General features: G+C 46.7%; 1 protein-coding gene across 1 annotated transcript in view; it reads right to left on the bottom strand.

The window, feature by feature from the left end:
* LOC142795462 (cytochrome P450 3A4-like) overlaps positions 1–24,805 on the bottom strand; it is a gene marked incomplete at its 3' end in the record, with an annotated part of 31,747 nt that extends 6,942 nt beyond the window's left edge. Inside the window, 7 exon segments of the mRNA XM_075886061.1 lie at positions 7,936–8,066; positions 9,332–9,569; positions 11,968–12,093; positions 13,004–13,100; positions 13,232–13,284; positions 24,032–24,128; positions 24,653–24,805. Of these exon segments, the coding sequence (XP_075742176.1) occupies positions 7,936–8,066; positions 9,332–9,569; positions 11,968–12,093; positions 13,004–13,100; positions 13,232–13,284; positions 24,032–24,128; positions 24,653–24,744 (834 nt within the window).
* Between the last annotated feature and the right edge of the window lie 319 nt (positions 24,806–25,124).

The raw sequence follows: 25,124 nt of genomic DNA, 5'->3' as shown, positions 1-25,124 counted from the left end.
TTTAAGCTATCCTCCGGCGACGTTCTCAATCTTATAAACTACTCTTTAAAGAATGCCTGGATACCTTATGACTGGAAAATAGCTAAGGTAATTCCATTAATAAAAAAGCAAGGATTAGGTTTTACCATAGAAAATATCAGACTCATCTCGCTAACTTTAAACATGGTGAAACTCATAGAGAGGGTCCTAAAGGGCCGAATAAACTCCTGGATGACGAATAAGGTCATATTAAAGCCAAATCAAATTGCTTTTCGTTGTGAATGCCTCGATTTGATGCGCCCAGGCGGATTTAGGAAGTCAAATACAGCTTGCTCGTAAAAGGAAACAGTACGCCGCATTAGTAACTCTCGACATAGCTAAAGCGTACGACAGCGTCGAGCACTCTATTCTACTGACCACCTTGCAGAGTCTAAAGTTTCCTCATATATTACTGAGTGGATAGCAGAATTCCTAAAATCAAGGGAATTGTATTGCGTGAAGGATGTCTGTTGTCCGCATAAATTCAAACAGAAACGTGGTGTTCCCCAAAGGTCCATCCTATCTCCAGCATTATTCAATATACTGATGAGCTCTATTCCAATTGTTCAGGATGTTAGTGTCTACATTTATGCAGATGATATCGTGTTCTTCGCTGCAGAGAGCGACATTTACTCACTACATCTAAAACTGCAAAGATATATTAATGCACTAGAATTTGATTGCAATCCATTTCATTGTCATTGAACATCAGTAAAAGTGCGCTCTTGGTGTTTCCTATAGCAGATACAGTTTCAATTTCTGTATTGTATAATCAGAAACCTATTCCACAAGTAGATTCAGTCAAGTACTTAGGAATGATTTATAATTAAAAGCTAAATTGGAGCCCACACATTGAATATATGACAGCAAAGGCACAACGGGTGTTAGGTTTATTACGCAGGTTAAGCAACAGAAAATACGGGCTGCGCAGACACACGATGTTAATGATATATAAAATGTATGTGTGACCAATATTGCAATTTGGTTGTGTATTATTCTCAGGGGCGCTGGTTATAAAATTAAACCGCTAGTAATGTTACAGCGAGAAGCCCTCCGAATATGCCTGGGACTTCCCAGGTTCGTGGCGAATAGTATATTGCATCAAGAAGCGTGATTGCCAACACTCCTCTGTCGATTCCGCATTCTAACGGTTCAAACCTTCTTAAAGTTTTACAGTTTACCGACTTGAAGATCAGAGTATGCATTTATCAGCGACCCTGACTCTTTGTTTCTTGCTCATTGGCCTAGATTTCATACCCCTCAGATAGTTTTCGTTAAAAAGAAACTGGATTGCATAAATTTAGACAATAGCACAGTAATTGAAACTAATTCCTCAACCCACAACATTAGAATAGAGTACGACAAACTCTTCCCCCCACAAGCCAAGTTGCAATCTCTTAGATTTTTGACCACTACATTAAATGAATACTTGGTACATGCAGAAACAAAAAAATGTAATAGCTACAGATGCTTCTGTCACAATAAAAAGGCAGGCGTAGGAATTGCGTCTGATTTCCTCAGCTGGTCTTTTTCAGTAAGACTTCCAGATTTCCCTCCTATATTTGAAGTAGCTATTATTTTAGCTCTTCGTAAAATTCCTACGACCGAGACCAGTGCTATCATCCCAACAGACTCACTTTCGGTGTGTGCAGCTCTGACAACCTCCGAACAATCTCGTGCCCTAGCAGCGTTCCCACACATTAGCACCGCCGCATTTAAAACTCCTCAAATTAATGTGGGTCCCAGGTCACTGCGGATTACAATTAAATGAATTGGCAGATGCTTTGGCACGAGCATCACTCGATGTACCAGTAATTTCAGTACTTCCCGAGTTAGAATACTTATCAGGGGTTAGATATAGGAAATTCGCTATTTTTACAGATAGTTTAGAAAATATCACACAATGTACAGATTATCAGCAACTCAAAATTTTTATGAAAAGCCCAGTGGAATCCGTCAAAAAAATTTGAAATTATAATCTCCAGATTCCGGTGCCGTGTCCCCCCATTAAATTTTTATTTACACAGAGCTGGTCTGACACTTTCCCCATTTGTCCGTTTTGCGAAGAATCAGAAACTATTGAACATTATTTTGGCTCATGTCGTAACTATGCATTAATTAGGAAACGACTTTTAGATATTCCATTTGCGAAGCTAGGTTTAAATTTAACCACAGAAAATGTTCTAAGTTTTGGTGCCTCTGTTTGGGAAATTGCCACAGAGATGCATTCGATGCGGTGTGTAATTTTATTCAAGACTCTAAACGTTTTCCAACATAAAGCCCACGTTAACAGGTACTCAAAAAAAAACCGCGTCGAAAAGTAATTTTTCTAATCTGGATAAATCCATGACATACCAAATTAATCGGCTTTGGCAAAACCAGCTGTCTGGTCGGCTCCCAAAATGAAGTTATAGCTATTAGTGTCTTTTTTCTTGTTGATTCTTTTTTCTCACTATCTAAATCTTTGGTTTCTTTCTTTTTTTAACATACTGTCTTCACTATACAACTCCCCCCCCCCCTTTTTTTTTCGTTGTAAGTAATAATGCAGTTATCGTCCGTATGAGACTATATGTTCTCTTGGCCAATCCCCCAGAGTGGGTACGAGCCATGGATTAAAGGCTACAAACAAACAAACAAACAAACAAGCGCGAAAGGCTGGTAGCCCTGGTGGTTCTCAGCTATTTGTAATTATTGGTAATACACTAATTTCTTTCTTCCGTGTGTTTGTAATCCCCGTAACAAATTGGTAGACGTGCTGGGTCACAAAGCGCTATACAACAGAGCTCCGCAGTGGTCGTCAAATTGGAGTTTCCGTGATGGAACACGGGACTGATCTCACGGCCACCACTCCATCGGCTTCAGCAGCGCCTGCACCATCCACGGTAACGCCTCCAGCGGCCCCACCCCCACCCACGTACGTGCTGACGCATCCGAAGCATCCAGAAACGTTCTGTAGTACGGATGAAGTTGATGCCGACGACTGGATAGACGACTACGAACGTACCAGTGTGCTCAACCAGTATGACCCGACTCTCATGCTGGCCAACGTTCTGTTTTACCTGACAGGCACGGCCAAAGTCTGGTACGAGAACCATGAGGAGGAGATCGGAAGTTGGGACACGTTCAAGGAGAAGCTTCGCGACTTGTTTGGAAAGCCCATCGGTCGAAAGGCGGCTGCGAAGAAGGAGTTGTCTATACGTGCTCAGACGTCCAGAGAGCCGTATATCTCGTACATGCAGGACGTGCTGGCTCTATGTCGTAAAGTCGACAACGACATGTCGGAGTCTGATAAGATTGGCCACGTCCACAAGTGAATAACGGATGATGCGTTCAACCTGCTAATGTGCCGGAACTGTGTGACTGCCAAAGAAATTATTCAAGAATGCATGCGTTTTAAACTGGCTAAAAGCAGGCACATTTCAAGATCATTCACTCGACTGCCGAACACCGCTGCGACGTCCTCCTGCGAACATGGATTGACCTCTCGTCGGCAGTCTTCACCGGCGTCTGAAATTACGCGAATCGTACGGCAGGAAATTGAAGAAATTACACCTGCTCTTCACGCCAACGTTCACATCGATTCGCAAGCACCTCAGGGTGCTTGGTACAGTCGATTGTGCGAGAAGAACTCCGCAATTTGGGCTTCGATGCGTGCATGGCTGCTCAGTCTCTACCAAATAGCTTCCGTTCAAGCTCACCACCTCATACCAGGTCACCACCTCAGGAACGGTCTTATCCACGCTCTTGCAATCCGGCCGAATGGAGAACTGCGGATGATCGTCCGATCTGCTTCAACTGTCGCCGCATAGGCCACGTCGCACGGCATTGCCACAGACATTTGTCTTCGTCCCGAACCCAGTATAACAGTGCTCGCTGCGACAACAGCTACCGCCTTTTCCAGCCCCCTGCGCCGATCGCCGACAACTACCGCCGCCTTCCCCCTACGCCTTCGATGCCCCTGATACACAGCACAGCCGCTCACCGTCGCCTCGACATCATCAGTCTCGTCCGCCGCCTGGACGTCGCCCGTCGTCCCCTTCTCTTCTACGACGACGCCCGACCTCCCCGCTCGATTCCCACCAGGGAAACTAAGCGGTGCAGCTCTTGGAGGTGAAGCTGCATCCTCGATACCAACCTCAAACCTCTCCTCGTACTGCCGACACGAGGAAAATTGATCGACGTCGACGTTGACTGCCTGACTGTTTCTGCACTTATTGACACCGGGGCGCATATTTCTGTGATGAGTGCCCGACTTCGTCGCCGCCTGAAGAAAGTGCTTACACCGGCTGCTCCTGGCATCATACGTGTCGCCGACGGAAGAGGTCTTGCCATCACAGGAATGTGCACCGCACGCATCACAATCGCCGATCACCCCCACATCTGTTCTCTTTGCAGTTATTGAGCAGTGCCCCAATGACCTGATTCTTGGATTGGATTTCTTGTCCACTCATGCCGCTCTCATCGACGGTGCAATCGGCGTTCTCCAACTTGAACTGCCTCGACTTAGGGCTGTGCCGTCCTCACCGTCTCACCGCTTGTGCGCTGTTGATTATGTTCGGCTGTCACCGCAAGCCACCACGTTTGTGGCCTTAACGATATCACCAGCTCTTCCTGACGGTGACTACATAGTGTCCCCAATAGTGGATGTACTCTTGGCCCGAAGTGTTGCTGTGCCGCATACCATTGCGACTATCGGGGACAACTACGTTCAGCTTCCGCTCCTCAACTTTAGTAGTTCGAGCCAAGTTCTCCCGCAAGGTGTTTCGTTAGCCCATGCTTCCCCACTTGATGCATGTAGCATCGTGGGATTAGACCCTGGAGGCTCCTCGTACCCTATTGCAGCCAGCCGAGCGAACGCATCTACCGACGAAATCACGATGATGATTACCATGGATCTTCTGCCCTGTCAGACTGCGCAACTCCACCACGTTCTGAGCACCTACCGAGATATCTTCGACATCAATGACCGCCCTGTAGGTCAAACGTCCGTCGTGCGTCATCAAATGCATACCAGCGATGCTAGTCCTGTTAGACGGTTACCATATCGTGTTTCCCAGTCCGAACGCCAGGTCATACAACGAGAAATTGAGAAGATGCTCTCCAAAAGAGTCATAGAGGCCTCTTCAAGTCCATGGGCGTCATCTGTTGTTTTAGTCAAAAAGAAGGATGGCAGTTGGAGAGTTTGCGTTGACTAGCGTGCCTTGAACAATATAAGCCGCAAAGACCTATATCTGCTGCCACGAATCGATGACGCCCTAGACTGCCTTCATGGCGCGCGATACTTTTCATCTATAGATCTGCGTTCGGGTTATTGGCAAAGTTCTGTCGACGACTTAGACCGAGAAAAAACTGTCTTCATCACACCGGATGGCCTTTATCCGTTCAAGGTTATGTATGCCTTTTGGGCTGTGCAACGCCCCGGCAACGTTCGAACGCATCATAGACTCTCTCCTCCGTGGTTATAAATGGTTCATCTGCCTTTGCTACCTCGACGATGGGATAGTTTTTTCCCCAACATTTGGAAGCCACCTAACTCGTTTGTCGACCATTCTAGCCGTTTTCCAACGAGCGGGGCTCCAGCTGAACTCGAAAAAGTGAAATTTTGGCCGACAAAAATCACGGTACTTGTTCATCGCGTAAGTTCTGCTGGAGTCCAACCGAACCCTGACAAGATTAGCACTGTGAAGGATTTTTCTCTTCCCTGTTCGACCAAAGATGTTCGTTGTTTTGTGGGCTTATGCTCGTACGTCCAAGGTTTTATACGCAACCTTGCTACAATTGCACGACCACTAACTGATCTTCTCAAAAAGAACGCGACATTTTCGTGGGGCCTAGACCAAGCTGCTGCGTTTGCCCCGCTGATGAACCTGCTCACTTCACCACCAATACTGGCTCACTTCGACTCGTCCGCGACGACTGACGTGCGCACAGACGCCAGTGCTCATGGCATCGGCGCCGTCCTCTCTCAACACCAGGGAGGCCGAACGCGTCTTATTGCGTATGCCAGCCGCCTTCTCTCCACATCTGAGCGAAACTATTTGATAACGGAGTGTCTTGCGCTGGTCGGGGCTGTAGCGAAATTTTGCCCCTACTTGTATGGCGTGGAGTTTTCAGTTATTACGGACCACCACGCTCTGTGTTGGTTGTCGTCGCTCAAGGACCCAACTGGTCGCCTAGGTCACTGGGCTCTACGTCTTCAGGGGTATAACTTCGACGTAATTTAGAAGTATGGCAGGTTGCACCCATATGCCGATTGTCTCTCGCCCTATTCGGTGGACTCTGCTAGCCTCGCTGTCCATGAGAGCGATTCTTGTGTGCTCGCCATATCTCAATTGCGCGACATCGGTACAGAGCAGCGCCGGGACGCAACCCTCAAGACGGTCATTGAGCGAATATCTTCAGAAAACTCCAACCTTTCGCTCCGTCAATATTTCCTCCACAACGAAATTCTGTATCGCCGCAACATGAAGCTGATGGCCCAGAATTTTTGCTAGTTATTCCCCGAAACCTATGTGTGACCATTCTTCAACATCTGCTTGATGCTCCGACGGCAGGACACCTGGGGTATTCACGCACCTATCACCGCGTGCGGCAATGGTTCTTTTGGCCTGGCCTGTATAAATTTGTGCGCCGCTATGTCGCTGCTTGCGAGCGCTGCCAGCGTCCCAAACGTCCTGCTTTCCATACGACTGGCCTGCTCCAACCTATCGACATTCCCCCGAAACCATTCTTCCGCGTCGGCCTCGACTTGCTCGGACCTTTCCCAACAACCGTGTCAGGCAACAAATGGATCGCTGTCGCAACTGACTATGTGACCAGATACGCTATAACTCGTGCCTTGCCAAGTAGCTATAGGCTACAGACATCGCAGACACTCTGCTTAATGACTTCGTTCTGCGGCATGGGGCTCCGCACCAGCTTCTGACGGATCATGGCCGCTGCTTCCTCGCAAAAGTTATCTACCAAATCCTCTGTAGCCACTCTACCGAACATCACCTTATTACTGCCTACCATCTCCGAACCAACGGTCTCACAGAGTGCCTCAATCGAACTCTTACAGACATGATGTACATGTGCGTCTCTTCTGACCAAAGTGACTGGGACGCAACGCTCCCCTACGTTACGTTTGCATACAATTTGTCAAGGCATGACACCGCCGGCTATTCTCCGTTCTTTCTTCTGTACGGCCGCAACCCTGCGTTGCCATTCGACACGCTCCTTCCTTCTGATACCACCGAACCACGGCGTATGCTCAGGACGTCGCTTCTCAAGCCCACGTCGCTCGCCAAATTGCGCACACTAGGCTCACTGCTTCCCAGGCTTCACAAAAAGTCCGCGACGATGTCTGACACCGTGACGTTGACCACCGTGCTGTCTCTCTCACCCTACTTTGGACGCCGCATCGACGTGAAGGCTTGTGCGAGAAGCTCCTTCCACGATACACATGGCCCTACAAAGTTATCCGCAAGGTCACCCACGTCGACTACCTCATCACTCCTGTTCAACAACACTTGTCTTCTGCCACACCACCTACTGATGTTGTTCATATGTCACGAGTAAAACGGTACTATACTGCCAGTCCTGATTGACTTAGCGGCGCCGTGACGGCGCTTCGGCAGCCGGGGGTGATGTTACGAGACAGTGGGCATGGCCCCACCTTCGTAGACTAATCGAAGAGGAAGAAGCGGACTGAGCGCGCGAAAGGCTGGCAGCCCTGGTGGTTCTCACCTACTTGTAAATATTGGTAATACACTCATTTATTTCTTCCGTGTGTTTGTAATCCCCGCAACAATACAATGGTCACAACCTTGCCTGAATTTATTGTGGACCTTAGCAACGTCATAGCTTTGGATGGATACAAATACGTGTACCCTTTTCACGTTGTGGTTCGACAATCATACAGCAATACGAACTCACCTCAGGATTTTTCATACGAAGCTGAATGACCTTCGATGTATGCTTGTTGAATACATCGTAGCTGAACGTGCCAAACTTTTCATTGAGCCAAAGGATCGGGGCTACGTATTTCGCCATTGTTGTTGTGGAATCTAAAAATAACAAAAAGTCTCGTTGCATGAAAAGAGAAATGCGACAGATCCCAAGTACCTTTGGAATAGATGTTTTTACGCGAAGTATGCGGGTGAAAGGTGACTGCATTGTAAATATTTTACTGTGCGAAACTTGACGAAGCGGCGCTAAAAGTATGTACAGATGCATGCACAGACAAACGTTAGAAATCCACATTTTTTAAATATTACCCGTTGGTTACAGCTGCGTGACGACGACGACAGCAGCATGCTATTAGCAACACCAAAACCCGTTATTTGTTAATCACTAATGCCCGTGAACACGGTGTCTCTGGACACTGCTACATCATTCTACTTCAGTGTACGGCGCTTAAACGAACTGGCGTTAACCTGAAGTGACGGCTGTATGATATGACTACATAAGTATTGCTTGTAAAATTGGATAGCGAGTACTGCGGCCACAATAGACGTTTCACAATCATTAGTGTATATTTCAAAAACAATTTTGATACCTGCCATGGCATTCTGGCAGAATACTTGATTTACACGCTGAATGCTGGGGCTCGGTACCGGCTGGGACATTGGCATTCTTTTTTTTTTCGCATTACTCAAGTCAACGCTGCCGATGTCAGCTTTTTTCTCAGCACGCTCGTAGTAAAGGTCTATTCTGGTAAAACTGCAATTAAAGTTTAACTGTTAACGTGGTAGATAAATTTATATAGGCTAAAAACATCAATAATTGCAAGAATGTAATGAGCTGGTTGTCTATTGGTATTAACTTTAGTGTCAAAAGTATTATTATACTCCATGCGCTAAATTTCTTTGTGTGAGTCGTAAAACTCGCACCTTTAGTGACAGCCATTGCCTTTCATTCACTTTTCAAAAATTAAAACTGTGAGCTTACAGGCTGATCTTCCTCTACTTGCCCCGCCGCGGTGGTCTAGTGGCTAAGATACTCAGCTGCTGAACCGCAGGTCGCGGAATCGAATTCTAGCTGCGACGGCTGCATTTTCGATGAAGGCGAAAATGCTGTAGACCCATGGGCTCAGATTTGGGTGCACGTTAAAGATCCCCAGCTGGTCGAAATTTTTGGAGCCCTCCGCTACGGCGTCTCTTATAATCATATGGTGGTTTCTGGACGCTGAACCCCACATATAAATCATCAATCAATCTTCCTCCGTTTGAGATTACGTATTCACGTGTTCTTTATATCGCATTGCAAGGTAAAACATTTGACACGCAAAACAGGCTACGTGAGGTTGAAGAAAAGCGCAGTATATACTTACGGGCTAACATGTGAAACGGTCCGGTCATTACGCCAGGCAGCACGCCCTGCGCTGTCTTGAGGAAGGGGTGCGTGAGCTCTCGCTGGAAAGTGCAGTCGAACCCGAACGCGGCCCGGCCCACATAGTCCATGGTGAGGCCTTGGAAGAGACGCAGCATCGGGTACTCTTTGCCAGCATCCGCCTTCTCGCCCAGTATTTGGACGAATACGTCAGCCACGTGAGACATGTACGGAATCATCTGCAAGTGTATGTAGGCACGTATATGACTGAAGGGCTATAGTCACTGTAGCAACTGTTTTTTTCTGTCGCACTTCCAGTGTAAGATACAACGCATGCTGAACCGAATGAATGCATCAGCTTCTTTTACTTCACCGGAAGAGCTATCTTAAAAGGCCTCTAAACCACTCCAATCTCAAAATAGATGGTGTGGTCTTTTTCTCAAATTTACTTGCCTTTATAATGGTGCTATATCTCCCCCCCCCCGCCCCTTATTCATAAATTACGTGAACAGATTTGCACTGACTATACAGCGTATCACGGTTTCTCGTTTCTAGCTTCTGCGCTCTCAACACTGCCTGGCCGGCTTCGAACGTATCAATTGAAGTGAAATCTGTTGATAGTGAGGTATGGTGATGCGAGACAAGGCAAAACTGACGTGCAAGTATGTTAAACTGAGTATAAGGTTATTCACACCCAACTCGTATACCTCTCACATATGGACAAACCGAGAACGTCTTTCCTCGTGACGTCACGTGAACAAACTTGTGGCGTCATGAATCTTGCTCGAAATAAACGGAGACACCCGGAGAAAATAATGTGCTCGTTCATTCCGTTTTCAGAGATTGTTTAGAGGCTCCTTAACAATTCCAGTGAATGAGTGTGTGCTTGGTAGCATGGGCATTTTATACCTTCCTGCTCCTTTTTCCACGGTATGACTGCGCATAGGAAAGCCCGTCGGAAAGCGTTCTTCGTCACATCGCTGTCCATAATGGTGCTTTTGGGAGTACTGATTAGTGGTTAGTCAGCCGGGGCAAGTTGGTGGGCTTGTTCAGCCCAGGTGATCGCATCGCCTGCGCAATCAGTGGTCGAGCTAGGTTGCAGGAGAAGAAAGGGAAGTATCAACGAGCAAAGTTGCTTCTGGTTCAAACGAGAGGTGTAACAGTGACTATCCTGCAGTGCCATTGCGTACAGAGAGATAGAGAAATGGATGAAAAGGAAACTGCAGGTAGGGTCAACATGGTACAAGTAAATGGGTGGCTACCAACCACAGGGGTTGAGAATTGATTCATATGTGGGGTTTAATGTCCCTAAACCACATGATTATAAGAGAGACCATAGTGGAGGGGCTCCGGGAACTTCGAACACCTGGGGCTCTTTAACGTGCACTCAAATGTGAGCACACAGGCCTACAACATTTCCGCCTCCATCGAGGGGTGTAGAAAGGTAGGTTGTAAAGATGATAGAGAGAGAGAGTGAGAGAGAGATTGAATAAAATCAATGAAACACACATACATGCAAACGCACGCAGTACGTTTCAACCTAAGCCGTTGTGTCTCACCACTTGAACGTGGGAAGCGCAGTAGCGCACGCACAGCTTTTATTATTTTGGGTCGTTTGGACCGGTCGCTGACGCAGAATTCGTTCTTCCGAGAGAGTTTGCTTGTGCAGTTTATCAATTGCATTGCAAATGACAATCTCTGTAAACTGTACTTCGGGCGCTCGCACAAATTACGTTGAATAGTTTCGTCTGCCCCGCCGCGGTGGCCTAGTGGCCAAGGTACTCGGCTGCTGACCCGCAGGTCGTGGGTTCGATTCCCGGCTGCGGCGGCTGCATTTCCGATGGAGGCGGAAATGTTGCGGGCTTGTGTGCTCAGATTTGGGTGCATGTTGAAGAACCCCAGGTGGTAGAATTTTCCGGAGCCCTCCACTAGGGCGTCTCTCGTAATTATATGGTGGTTTTGAGACGTTAAACCCCAGAAATCAATAAATCAAATAGATTCATCTCTACCGCATTGGTCAGATGCTGCTGTGTCAGCCATCCTTATGCCCAACACGTATACGCGCGCGTAAGTGCGACACGCAAACATAACCTATACAGAAGTGTAACGCAACTTCGGTGAAATCCTGGAATGATTCATATCAATATATAAGTGAACGGCGAATGTCAAGGAATTGATTGATTTGTGGGGTTGAACGTCCCAAAACCACCATTTGATTATGAGAGACGCCGTAGTGGAGGGCTCCGGAAATTTTGACCACCTGGGGTTCTTTAACGTGCACCCAAATCTGAGTACACGGGCCTACAACATTTCCGCCTCCATCGGAAATGCAGCCGCCGCAGCCGGGAATCGAACCCGCGACCTGCGGGTCAGCAGCCGAGTACCTTAGCCACTAGACCACCGCGGCGGGGAATGTCAAGGAATGAACGTGCACTGACTGACTTAGCTTGCCATTTTCTCGCAGTATACGTCCCTTAATGACACCGGTTCGCAAATTACGGGCACGCGTTTCACGCTAAAAATAACCCCGTGCTCGTTGAGTCGTAGCATCATTAAAAAGTAGGAGCAGGATCGGTGAACGTCTTACGTCAACATTCGCAAACGTTCATGTTCATGATCAGGGGCTTCCTTGCTTACCTGCTTAAACTTGTTGGCCGTGAACGCGTAGGAAACGCAGCTGCGAGTTCTCTTCCACTGTAGGCCACGCGCATGCAGAAGACTTTGTCCTAGGAATCTGTGCTCTTCATCGGTCCTCATGGTGGACTGTTGGAAAAATGGGAGACTGGAATTCAGGTGCGAGAATCACAGACATTGACAAGATGCAATCACCAATTTCGCTCTAACTAGCGCTGTCTCTCACGCTATTGCAAGAAAACAGTAGAAATAATACCAGTCGGTGAGGAAATGAGAGACAGCTCTAAGATAACCTTAAAATATATGCAATATTCCCTAGCGTTGTAAGTTAGCGCGCTTAAGGGTTCTTTAGTCGGTTTTGCCAAAAGAATTACGTAGTTTTGCCAGTGCTATTCGCTTGCTTTCGGCTTCTGAGTTAATGACCGCTGAGTCTTGCCCAGCATAGTGCAAATGCCGGGAAACCTCCCTTTATCGTGAATATCCCAGACATGTGCATGATGACGCTCGTTCGCCATAGTCGTTAGGTGCCCGCGCTCTGAGTTGAGTAATGTTCGCCTATAAGAATAAGGTCGTCTTACACATGTACATGCACTGACAAAGGTTTGTATTTCACATTTCACATGCTCTATTCTCTCTTCTACCCTACAAGTACAGTAAAGATGTTTGCTCTTGCGCGTGTCTTGTTCTGACTGCGTGTTTACACTGGTACGTGCTAAGTCTTGGTGCCCTGAAAGCTGAAAAAGTTTTTGTCTTTTTTTTTCGCTGAAGCCCAAGACGCCACAACTGTCAGCCGCAGCCAAAAGTGCTCACGAACAGTTTTAACTGTGCGTCCTTTGGCTATATGTTTTGGAATTTGGGTGACAGGCGATGAAGGTTCGTCAAGATATTACGCTATGAAGAAAAGCCTGCTTTACGTCTGGTGCACTTCGGCCCGCTTCATAAGGCATTAACAGCTTTCTCCTAAAACAAACATAATTAGAGCCTCAGGTATTGTTACATTGACTGGCATAGGAATGTTTAACATATACTAGGAGCTTACCCCTCGGCTAGTGAAATCCTGGAAGTTTTTCACAAATATATAGGTCAGGAATTCAATGTCCTTGATCACCAAGGTTGGCACGTCACCGTTGTAGAAACTGAAAAAACGCCAAAAACGTGGATATTGTGATGCAGCCCCGCCACGCCATTATTCCCTACTTGTTACACACGTCAACAGCTTAGAAAACGTCATTTGCATGGAATAGGAGAATGAGCAAGCTCTCCATACCCGAACACGTCTCCGTACTTGTCGCACCACTCTGTCAGGCATTTCACCAGACCCTGTGACCAAAAGATGAAGCGAACAATGTAACTAACGGTAACCTACTGGCATCAGTATCAAGCACGAGAAGGAGAAAGAAACAGATTGAACGACTAGGTGAAGGAGTTCTCAGACCAGCATGCGACCCTGTATTGTGAAAGGGGTGAAGGGGATGAAAGATGATTAAGAAGGGTTGTTGCAAAATGAAAAATAAAGACAGAAGAGAGCAATTAGGGCAGGACAATAGGAATATTAACACCAGTATTCTAAATTCAATTATTTCCAGTGAAAGTGAAGAATTTTTTTAAATACGAAGCATTCCTTTGCGTACTGCGAGCACGTTCGGCGTCTACGTTTACGTATCTTTGCATCTATCTAGCCGCTTACGTCTCGGTACTCTCGTGATCACCCCCTAAACTTGGGGAAGTGTCTATTTTATAGAACGCTTGTACCCTTGTCTCAAATTTTCTACTTGTTTTACCGCAAATTCTTGGAGCTGCCACTCTCTCCTTGCGAGAATGGATGAAGGAGCCTCTCAGGATTTTCGAGGTGGACAACCGCTACGTCTGGCAGCGGCTAGGAAACGTGGGATCACCTCAAGTGGCACAGACACCGAGGCAATGGAGCTCTACTCTGACGGTTTCGTGTCATCGGATGACGACTACACAGTCGTAATGAGCCGCAATGGAAAAAGGAGACTGCTACGAACATCATCGACGGCGAGTATATCCACCGTGCAGGCTACCGCGCAGCGTTGGCCACACACTATACTCTTGATGGATGTGGACCCTTCAGCCAACATACGGCGGCTTAACAGGCAAGTACTCTCTGCATACCTCGAAGGTCTCGCTCCAAATGAGATTAAAGACGTCAGGATCAACTTATGGAAGAATGTTCTGGCAGTTGATGTTCTACACAATAGTGCTCTGCAAAGCCTAGAGAACATCTCGGAAATCAACAGAGTCACAGTTAAATCAGTAATCCCCACTGACTGTAAGGGCAGTGTTGGTGTCATTTATGACGTGGACATTTCCATTCCCGCTGACGATTTTCCAATCTTAATAAAGTCAACTACAGACGACATCCTCATCAAGCACATCGCAAGGCTTGGTCAGTCACGTTGCCTGAAGATTATTATTGAGGGAGACAGTCTTCCCCCACACGTCAAAGTTGGCCACGTTCGGCACCAGGTACGTCCATATATACCGAAGCCCCTACAATGCTTCAGATGTTTCAAGATGATACATGTAAAAGGAGTATGTACCAGAAATGTCGTGTGCCCGCGGTGTGCCGAACTTAATTCAGAAGACACCTGCCACGCTACTGCGTTCAAATGCTCCAATTGCCACGGCGCTCATAAAGCGTCGCCTAAAGATTGCCCACGAGTGCGAAATGAACGCGAGGTGCTGAAACGCATGGTGCGCGACAATTCAACGCACAGAGAAGCCGCTGCTACTGTCAGGCGACGTCGGCATCACCACAGACGACCATCACGAAACGTGACATCTGCCGATAGAGACACGTCATTTCAAACAAGAAGAACTGGCCCCCCATCATCAAGCTCTGCGAAGACGGATTCACCGAAACAGGATCAGGGTCAAGGTTCCCACCTCGTAAAGAGTGGCCATCACTGATTGATGATTTGTGGGGTTTAACGTCCCAAAACCACCATATGATTATGAGGGACGCCGTAGTGGAGGGCTCCGGAAATTTTGACCACCTGGGGTTCTTTAACGTGCACCAAAATCTGAGCACACGGGCCTCGACATTTCTGCCTCCATCGGAAATGCAGCCGCCGCAGCGGGATACGAACCCGCGACCTGCGGGTCAGCAGCCGAGTACCTTAGCCACTAGAACACCACGGCGGGGCTGAGTGGCCATCACTTCAATGAACACAGCCTGTTTCAGAGGTGCATCGAATCCCGCCAACCTCGATACCATCACGAACCATTGATGAAAAGACAACTGAGGATCGCCAGGTCATTAACATGTTGGAGACTTTTATGAGTGTAATGCGCATGCTCCTAAGCAACATGAACACCCTGTCAGCGCAGAGCGCACTCCAGTTGCTGGACACTTTGAGTCCGGTGCTTGCAGCTCTAAGGTAAAACGATGGCCCGCAACATGTTATCCTTGCGAGAGGAGGTTAAAAACGCATCTTTCCTGCAGTGGAATGCCAGAGGACTTAGGGCGCGTATGTTCGAGTTTCGGCAATATATATTCACGAACAAATGCTCCATAATTGGTATTTGTGAACCGAACCTGTCAGCTCACATGAGACTGTCTGGATATGAGTGCTTTATGTCTTCTACCCACGGAGAGCACAGCAAGGTCGTTGTGTTCATACGGCGCGACTTAACTTATGTTCATCACCCTGTACCACATGACGAAGAAAACCAGTACGTTTGCCTAACAGTAAAAAACAAGAAGACTACATTCAGCACCATTGGAGCCTACTTACCTCCATCAAGTCATCTAGACCGTGAGCGCTTGCGCGGAATGTTGAATTCAACTCTCCAGCCATGGTGATAACTGGTGACTTCAATTCCCACCGCTACTTATGGGGAAGCTCCAGGGTTAACACTAGAGGTAGACAGTGTCTTTCGCTTCTGAATGTGAACTTATCCTTGTGAAAGACAGCAGCCCTACTTATCTGCGCGGATCGGTCTATAGCAGTTGCCTGAACCTCACTTTCGTCTCACGCTCGTTCGCCAGCAGAGTGCACTGGTTTTCGGATTTGAAAACAACAGGTAGTGACCACATCCCCAACATACCTGAAGATTGACGACTTTCCAAGTCCCAAGTCCTCCAGAGCCGTCCAGTGCACCGATTGGCAAAAATAAGTTAATTATGGAAGACTACGTTGGCGCCTCGCCCTTCAACCTAGAGGACGCAATAAAGAGTGCCCTACAGTCAACCACGCGTTCGCTTCGGTGAGCTCATCTCGCACTGATATGGACATTGATCTCGAGAAACTCCAAGCGATTCGTCGTCGTGCAGAACGACGTTATAGACGCACGAAGTCACTTGATGATCTGAGAGTGGCCCAGACGCACACAAGAGAAAATACAGCGTCACATGGACAAGTTGGATAAGCAACGATGGGTATCTTTTTGCGAGTCTTTGGATCCCAGAAAGCCTCTGTCACTAATCTGGAGAGCTGTCCGGGGTCTTCGTACAACCATTACTCAGCGCTACCTATTATAATCTCTCGCACTTCACTTACGCTGCGAAGAGATTGATGTCGCAGATTCATTCTGTCGAAGGATTGCCTGTGGGGCAAATTCAACTGGGACGAAGACGCCCAACTTTTCTGTATCCTCACGTGATCCGCCAATGGAGATTTCGTTTTCAATGGACGAACTAAAAAGGCCGCGCTTGCTTTGTGTAGACGTTCTTCAGCGCCAGGACCTGACGGCATCACTTACCGTGCTCTGTGTCACCTAGGAGATCAAGCTCGGAAGGCACTCTTGCAGCTGTACAATGACTCCTGGCACACTGGCATGGTTCCACAGAAATGGAAGTCAAGTTGCCTGATTCCACTTCTCAAAGCCGGCAAGTCACCTTTGGACATTTCCTCACACCACCTGATTGCTTTCGCGAGCTGTGTGGGAAAAGTTATGGAAAGGATGAATTTAACGAGTCTGGAATAGTACTTAGAGCTCTACGAAATATATTCAGATGCCATGTCCGGGTTCAGACAAAGCCGCTCGTCAATTGACAATGTAGTTGACTTGGTGACATATGTGGTACACCAGAAGGCCTACAAACGGTTATGTGCTGCTCTTATTCTTGACGTTAAAGGGGCATACGACAATGTCACCCACGAAGCCATTCTCAGCGCACTAGAAGGAGTGAGACTCGGTGGCAAGTTATACGTGTGGGTTCAGAGCTACCTACAGAATAAATCATTTCACGTGCAGACAGAGAGTGGCCCGACACCCGAGTATTACTGCAGCCGAGGAGTCCGCAAGGCGGTGTGCTAAGCCCGACGCAATTCAACCTAACACTGATTGGACTAGTTGGCAAGCAACCAAGCAGTGTACGACTTTCCATTTATGCTGATAACATCTGTGTGTGGACATCAGGTGTGACTTGACGTCAGCTTCGCGCTCGACTTCAGAAGGCAGCATCAGTGACATCGCACCACCTACGCAAACAAGAGCTCAAAATCACAAGTGGGAAGTGTGAAGTCGTGGCTTTCACCAGAAAACCAAAGTCCGCTTACGGCATATCAATTAACGGGCAGTTGGTGTCATGCAGCCGGAAACACAGGTTCTTGGGAGTCGTAATGGACCAAAACCTGTCTTGGACACCTCACGTAAACTACGTGAAAAGTGGCTAACCGCCATTTGTCACTTATTCAGGTTTCTTGCTGGGAAAAGTTGGGGAATGTCTGTAGAGTCTATGTTACAGCTGTACAAGGTATTATTTACTGGATTTCTGCGGTACAGCCTACCAGTTATATCTAACACGTGCAAAACGAACCTGCGCACAATCTAAAATATTCAAACCCAAGCGTTTAGGATATGCCTTGGTTTACCCAGCTGCACATTGACAGCCGAAACAATTGCCATTGCACATGACTACTCGATCATGACGCACATCACCATTGAAACGATGCGTACGTACCTCAGGCAACATGCTTGGAATCCTTCCCACCACTTGGCAAGCCTCGCTCACTGAGAGGCCCCGCACGAAATTTAGTGCAATTGTCTGTGCTAATCGTGCGTCGTTCACGTCAGATTCACCGTGGTGCCTGACACTTCCACAAGTACGTGTTTCAATTTCAGGAATACAAAGAAAAATCAGATTTGCCTTCATCAGTCTTAAAACAATTGAGCTTGAGCCTTCTGCACGAAATGTACAATAATCACGTGCACATATACACCGATGGTTCAACTACAGCGTCTGATTCTGGTGGTGCGGTGGTTATTCTAGCTAGAGGAGTCACTCTGCGAATCAAGCTGTCACACGTCACTACGTCTACGGCAGCAGAACTTGCGGCTTTGCGTGGCGCCCTGGAGTACTTCAAATCCCAAAGACCGAGTAAATAGGCTGTGCTTTCCGACTCGAAACCGTCCCTACAGAGCATGCAGTCAGTCCTTCTACGAGGTTGCCATGAACAATTAACTTACGAAGTTGTCAAGCTTCTTCACCACGTCACAGAAACAGGCCACGAGGTCAAGTTCAGTGGCTTCCTGGCCATTGTGGAATCAGTGGCAATGATTTCGCAGACAACGCGGCTCGCACACCGCACCAAGAAGAGCACATCCTTCTGATTCCTTTTTCAAGGACTGACGCGCTGCAAAGCAACTTAGTCACCTGGCACGCAGTCTGTGTCAGCAGGAGTGGAACACCCCAAGCAAAATACATACGAGACTCTACCAAATAAACCCTTTACTGGAACTTCGACTTCCATCCGGACTTCGTCGGCGTGAAGCTTGGGTTTTTTGTCGCCTTTGGTTGGGGGTTGCCTCCACAAAAGCATATAGAATCCTCATCGGATTGACCGACAATGCGGAATGCGACGCCTGCTGCACCAAAGAAGACATTGGCCATCTGATATGTCATTGCCCTTGATTTGCCTCTGAAAGACAGAAGCTTTCGGACGCATTGCGACAATTGGGCTATCGGCCACTCTCTGTGCAGATGCTACTGGAACACCGTCATCGCCTTTCGTCAGCTCAAAAAGCAGTCAAAGCTGTCTTGTGCTTTTTGAGGACTGCAGGCCTATGTGACCACCTTTAACTTTTCTGTAGTGCCACCGCTGCATACGCGCCAGCCGATTGACTGACAATCCTCTCTTTTTCTGTTTCTCTCTCTTTCTCTTCTCTTTCCTCTCTCTCTCATCTTTAAGTCCCCCTACCCATTCTTCCGGCGTAGGGTAGCAAACCGGGCATGTGCCTGGTTAACCTCCCTGCCTTCCCTCTTGTTGTTCATCCCCCCCCCCCTAAACCTGGCGTGAATTGAAACTGGTAGGGGAGGGTAAAATGGTCAGACGAATATGACGCGCCGGTCAAGACGTGAATAATGTCACAATCTTGTCGCCTACGTCGTCAAGAACTTTCCCGTAGGTTGTGGAACATAGCCGCGGGCGGGTTTTTACGAGTGGTTTGCGAGTATATGCCACAGGTGATTGACTCTTGGTATCTACCCAGGAACGGTGAAAATAGACATGGCCAGTTTTAACGCATGATTTTTAAGCCAAACCCGCATGTCGGCAACGTAGACCCGACGTGTGCAAATGATAAATGTCAAGTACAAGCATGGAATTGAATGCATTCTTAGTGGCAATCAAGCTTTCTACCCGAGAGCCACGCTAGGTTTCAGGACCGCTTTTTAAATAGACTATAATATTCGTGCGACGTCAACTGTGGGTGCAGCGTTCGCTATCGAATTTTATAAACATTAAATATGTGCTCCTATGATACAGCCGTCCCGTGGAGTTAACGTCAATTATAGTTGGATCAAAGCGGTGAAGTTGATTTATGTAGCAGTGTCTAGGGACCATCCTTGCAAGCAGGAGCGCTTCATATCAGCTAACCGCTTCTGGTGTTGCTAATACTCATGTTTCTTTTAGCATTCGGTCGCAAGTGCCGAAGACTGGTTATATAAACATCTGCAACTTTCCGACATATGTCTGTGCGTGCATACGTTTTTACATGTATTTACGTCCTTTCATGACGTGTCATTAAAAAATTTGGGGACCCTATAGCTTCGTCTTTAGGAGTTGAACGCGATAGCGATATCCCATTCCTATGCGCACTTCGAACACTTGGTGCATGAAACCTTTTCGAACTTGCTATGCACCCACTTCGTGGCCTTAAAGGAAGAGGCGCACTAGTCTCGGTGCCTTGTGTACTGAATGACTGGCTCTAAACCATGAAACCATTATGTTGCTCGGATGTTCTGGCCACCGCTGACAATGGGCGCTAGTAACATGCATTAACACTGCAATATTTCATGTTGCATTGTGAACCATGTATACAGGACGCCTTTTTTGTAAAGCGTGTGTTACTTTCACTGCATTCACAAGCATAGGAACTTCGTTTCACTGTATTCACAAATCCTGAAACAATGGAGCGTTGCGCTATTCATCGCCGTGATGCAATTATTTCTGGGACTTATTCAAGAGAGTGATCGAAAAACAATTTCCAATTGCGGCTCGTGGGGTAAGGTTCCTACCGCTCAAAAAGATCATCAACAATGATGCATTATAAGATTTCACTATGTTATTGTGTCTTTATTTATTATAAATTAGCCGCATTTTTCACAGTCATGCTGAGCCCCCCCCCCCTCCCCTTGCTCGACAAGGCCTGCTTTTCTAGAAGAATCAGCCAATGTCATAGTGTTGTTGAGAGTTTAGATCTTGCTCCGGAGTGGATTGCACTTGTGTACATGGGTGTTTGTCTACCAGACGTATGAAGGTTCGTTGGATTATGTTAAATTGTGTCTTTCGCGTGTGTGCCTACGAGCATATTTTCAAACGATAAGATATATATGTGTGTGTGTGTGACATTTGATTTTCTTATTTTATTGCATTAAAAAATCACACTCGTGGCTGTGTTCTAAAACATCCACTTTCCACGCAAACGATCCGGGTTCAATCCTCACTGTGACCCAAACGGTTCTGGCTGGGTCCCCACTCTGGCCCAGGATTCTTTTATCGTTTATTTTATTTAAATCGTTTTAAGTTTTCGGTCACGCACGAGATGATTATTTTTCGCTCAGAACCAACCACGTCGTCGTCGACATTGGCACCGATACTGACGCTGGAATTTCTGAAACGAGCTCTTCAACGTTATCACGTTAATAAAAAAACAATAGTCATCTTCTCTTCGTGCTTCGCATAACGTCGATTCTCAAAGTACGTGGAATCTGCTGACTTTTTATATAAATTTTTTTAGGAATTTAAAATTAGAGCAAAAGAACATGAGCATAAGCAAGGGGCTATTAACATACGTGTATTGTGGAAACGCGCAGCGAAACTTCGGAGTTGTTTAAGCTAGACACATCTGATGGCCATCCAGACGAAGAAGTGTGGGAGAAATTCCGCACAGACAAGCGAAGACAGGTCGACACGATGATTTCGGGGCGCACTCATTGGGGATTTATTTATTTAACACACACTTAACTTTACACAATGAACTAAGTCACAAATACAAAACACGAAAAATGATGGCATACCCCTAGGCTCGCATGACTGGTCTCCGGTGTTCAGATCGCTGTTTACCCCGAGTCCGCTCATCCCGAAAAGGGCCCGAGTCACTGCTTAAATAGGATTTTTCAGCATTCACGGTTGCGTGGACCAATCAGGCAAGCCGAGGATAACCGATTCCAACACGAGTTTTCATAATCGCGTGAAGCCTGCCTCGCAACAAAACTGTAGCAGCTTCTTAAAACGGGCACATTCTCTAAAATAGCCTTGACGTGCAAACGAGTGCTCAAATTTCGATCCCCGATTGCCCCGAAGAACACAAGCGGCGGCTCGCTCGTTTAGGGTGGTGGTGGTAGTGGTTAGAAGAGGAGAAAAGCACCTAATTTCTGCAGCCTGGTCGGGAGCACGCGCAGTGACTGGTTTGGAACGCGGGGCGCACAGTGACCGACCGGATGCAGTGTTTTTTCTCCTCAGACTCTCATTCTTCCTCGAGGCTGCCTCCTCGAGAAAAGTCGTGGAATAGCGCCTCTAACAAGAGCATCTGACAAAGAAAGAACTCCAGCAATAGCTGAAAAAGAAAAAAAAAAGCTTTCCGCGAGACATTGCCTTCGTGACAGCGCACTGAAATACATACGCTCATTTGAGTATGCGCCCTAGCACACATCAAGAAAACGCCGCGGTAAGCAATTATACGACGAAGTGCCACAATCCCACAGATCTAACAGCGCTTAGCAGAGAAAATATTTACGCACATTTAGCTGCTGCAGCTGCGACTGCGCGCTGTTGTGAGCCATATGTCTACAGCTCTGAGATTTCAGGTAGTGCGAGCTGTAAAGCTTGGCTGGCTGTCGATTCCTTCGATCTTTAAAATAAAAGTCGCAGCTTTGCCGTAAAGGCGAAGCGCAATAAACGCGGTACAAACAAATGGGAAGGTCACGCGCAGAATGGCGAGCAGATCGAAATGTGCCCCGCGTTTCTCACGCACAAAGGATGTCCGAAACGTATCCACAGAGACAGATTAACGCGAACAAGCGTCTCAGTAGTTACTTTTAGCAGTGTCTAAATAGCGTGCCCTTTTCGCAAACGGAGGCTGTGCAATGATTGAATTGACCTTTGCGCGCCCAGTAACTACAACAGAATCGTTCAGACAAAACTCAAGGACTAGCCAAGACGTATGCTTTTCCCCATTGCAAGATAAGGGTGCGCATTCGAGCATACACCCCCTTATTGTTTACGCGGGCCAAAGTACGCGTGAGAGGTGAGAGCCACCCCACGCTCACTGCACCACCTTGCTGATAATGCTGAAAACTCACTAGTTATCCTCCCGAGATGCCCGCCAACAGCGGTAAGTGGTTGATATGAATTGCTTGCCGTTTGAACGTCGAAGAAAGTACCTCTCGGTGACTTGGCGGTTAACGCCTCGAATTCTGTACGAGGAGGTCCCTCGTTCTATTACGCCCGCCGGAGTCTTTTTTCTGGGATTTTTTTTTTACTTTCTTGCGTTTTCATATATAGTGGTACGTATACGTATAGGTGCATGACATCGACGCCGACGTCGGCGCTGGTGGCAAAATCCAGTCGAGAGTGTCCATATAAGTGCAATCGCAATAAAGAGAAAGACCCAATCTCTGTCAGCGTGGCTTCAACAGGTCTGCATTCGTCGTAATACGATTCATACACAATGCTCTATGATCAGTGGTATTTCGTGGTGATATTACGCGCTGTTATGATGTATCACGGAGCATGCACGACCGAGTGCACAAACTTTTGGGGGCGTTTTCGCCGTAAAATGTTTTTAACAATGCTTTTCCTTGTCTGCCTCGTATTGAGGAGTCCAAATTCTTTCACGCGAAGTTTCTTTTGTCAAAACGCAAGACCACCTAGCCCAACAGTCCGCCCTACTAAAGCTCATTAGAACGTCAACTATAATGTCTTTAGGAAAGAATATTTATCTTAGACCACGAAAATACTTTATACAGGACTACGCCAGCCAGGATTGCTAAAGAAGGCTGCTGTAAATTGGAAAGTCACTATGATGAACCAAGCGACACCGGTTTCATAAAGCTGCTTTGGTTAAGTACACAGCGTGCATTAGTTTTGATTGCACTGCCGATGACTAATCCATCCTGTCTTATGGTTCAATCATGACAACCGAACCAGGAGTCCAAGTTTCTGTGAACATTTATCCTAAAAAGCGAAGTCATGGCTGTGTCGCGAACTGCGCAAAAATAAATAATAATGAGCAAACGTTATGAAGAATGCGAACACGTCTGCAAGATTGCCGGCACTTTATGGAAGAACAAATAAATAGCGCAATGATTTTTGGCAATGAATGTTCTGGTCATAGATAATTAAAATGGTAACAAGTGTAAGGTCAACTACAATGCATTTTTTTACCTTTTTCGTTTCCTCCAGTACGCCTAATGTCGGCACAAAATCCGCTCTCAGGCTTATTGTGAGGCTTAAACCATATTCAGCAAGCAGGTGATTAGCCGTCGTAGATAGGTCTCGAATAATTGTTGCTCTAACAATCTATTCAATTTTGATATGATGGTACGCATATCATAATGATCAAGATTGACGCGTGGTTCTATGTGAGGTTTTACCTTTCCGTGATATTCTGCCAGGTTTCCCCACAGCAAGTTGGGTTTTGGGCCAGGTATTCCGATTTCTTTGAAGTAGGAAAACGTCCTCAGGCGCCATCTGTGGGATGCAGTTGCAATAAAAAGTGATATCTTACATAGTGCGTTGTGTGAAAGGCAGCAGAGAGTACAAGTGCCTCCAGACTAAATTTTTCTAACTGGCACTCTAAATGCCCATATAAAAGTGTATGTGATGCATTACATTTTTACGAATTAATACTTTACTAGAATTATAATTTGTACAAAATATGTGTCATTGTGTTTGGTGAGGATTACGAGAAATATAGGTAGCTCGCTCGGAATAACAATTTTACTTGATATATAGCACTCGTTTAAAAGGAAGCACCACTAGTAACAAACCAAGCAAAACACCACAGTCGAAAGAGAAAAATAGAAGTCAGCTTTTTGTCTAAGAAAACTGCATGTCAGTCAGAAAGGCCAATTAGGAAAAATTTTTCTGTTAGAAAAAAAAAGTGAAATGGAGAAAATGTTTTTTTTTTCAAGTACTCTAAAAGGACACACGATATCCTGGGCAAATTATTTTCAGAAACGCATGGATAGAAGAAAAGGTCCATGGCTTCTTACTTGAACAGTTTGAAAAGTCCGTATGTCAGCACCGCTAGGATCGTCGTCCAAACCAAGATTTTTGCGTACAACCACAACGATGCCCAATTCATGGTGATCAGCTATGGGAGGATCGTTCCTGTGTCAACGACGACCCTGCACGTCCTGTTGTGAAAGAGGAGCCACTTCAAATATAGTTTCTTATCACGCCTACTTTCAACCACAGCAGTATTCATGCTACGCTAAACAAACTTTGTGAAAGTCAGGGAAAAACGCATTTTGTCTGTTTTTTTTTTGAGAGGCCGGGTTTCAAACAAAGAAGTTTCTCTGTTTTTCTTATCTATATCGATTAACCTGTGGGAAAGGTGGTAAACAGGCCAACGAGGACCGTGGTGTCGCACGGAGCTTTCCGACTGTTTTTCACGGCTAATCAATTTAAGTGGTTACCGATAGAAAGGCCGGTGACCTGTCATCAGCACGTGCGTTGGCATGA

Source organism: Rhipicephalus microplus, unplaced genomic scaffold (genome assembly GCF_043290135.1).
Source record: "Rhipicephalus microplus isolate Deutch F79 unplaced genomic scaffold, USDA_Rmic scaffold_686, whole genome shotgun sequence".
Lineage (NCBI taxonomy): Eukaryota > Metazoa > Arthropoda > Arachnida > Ixodida > Ixodidae > Rhipicephalus > Rhipicephalus microplus.
The sequence above is the reverse complement of the archived record's forward strand: the minus strand, read 5'-3'. Positions and strand labels throughout refer to the sequence as shown.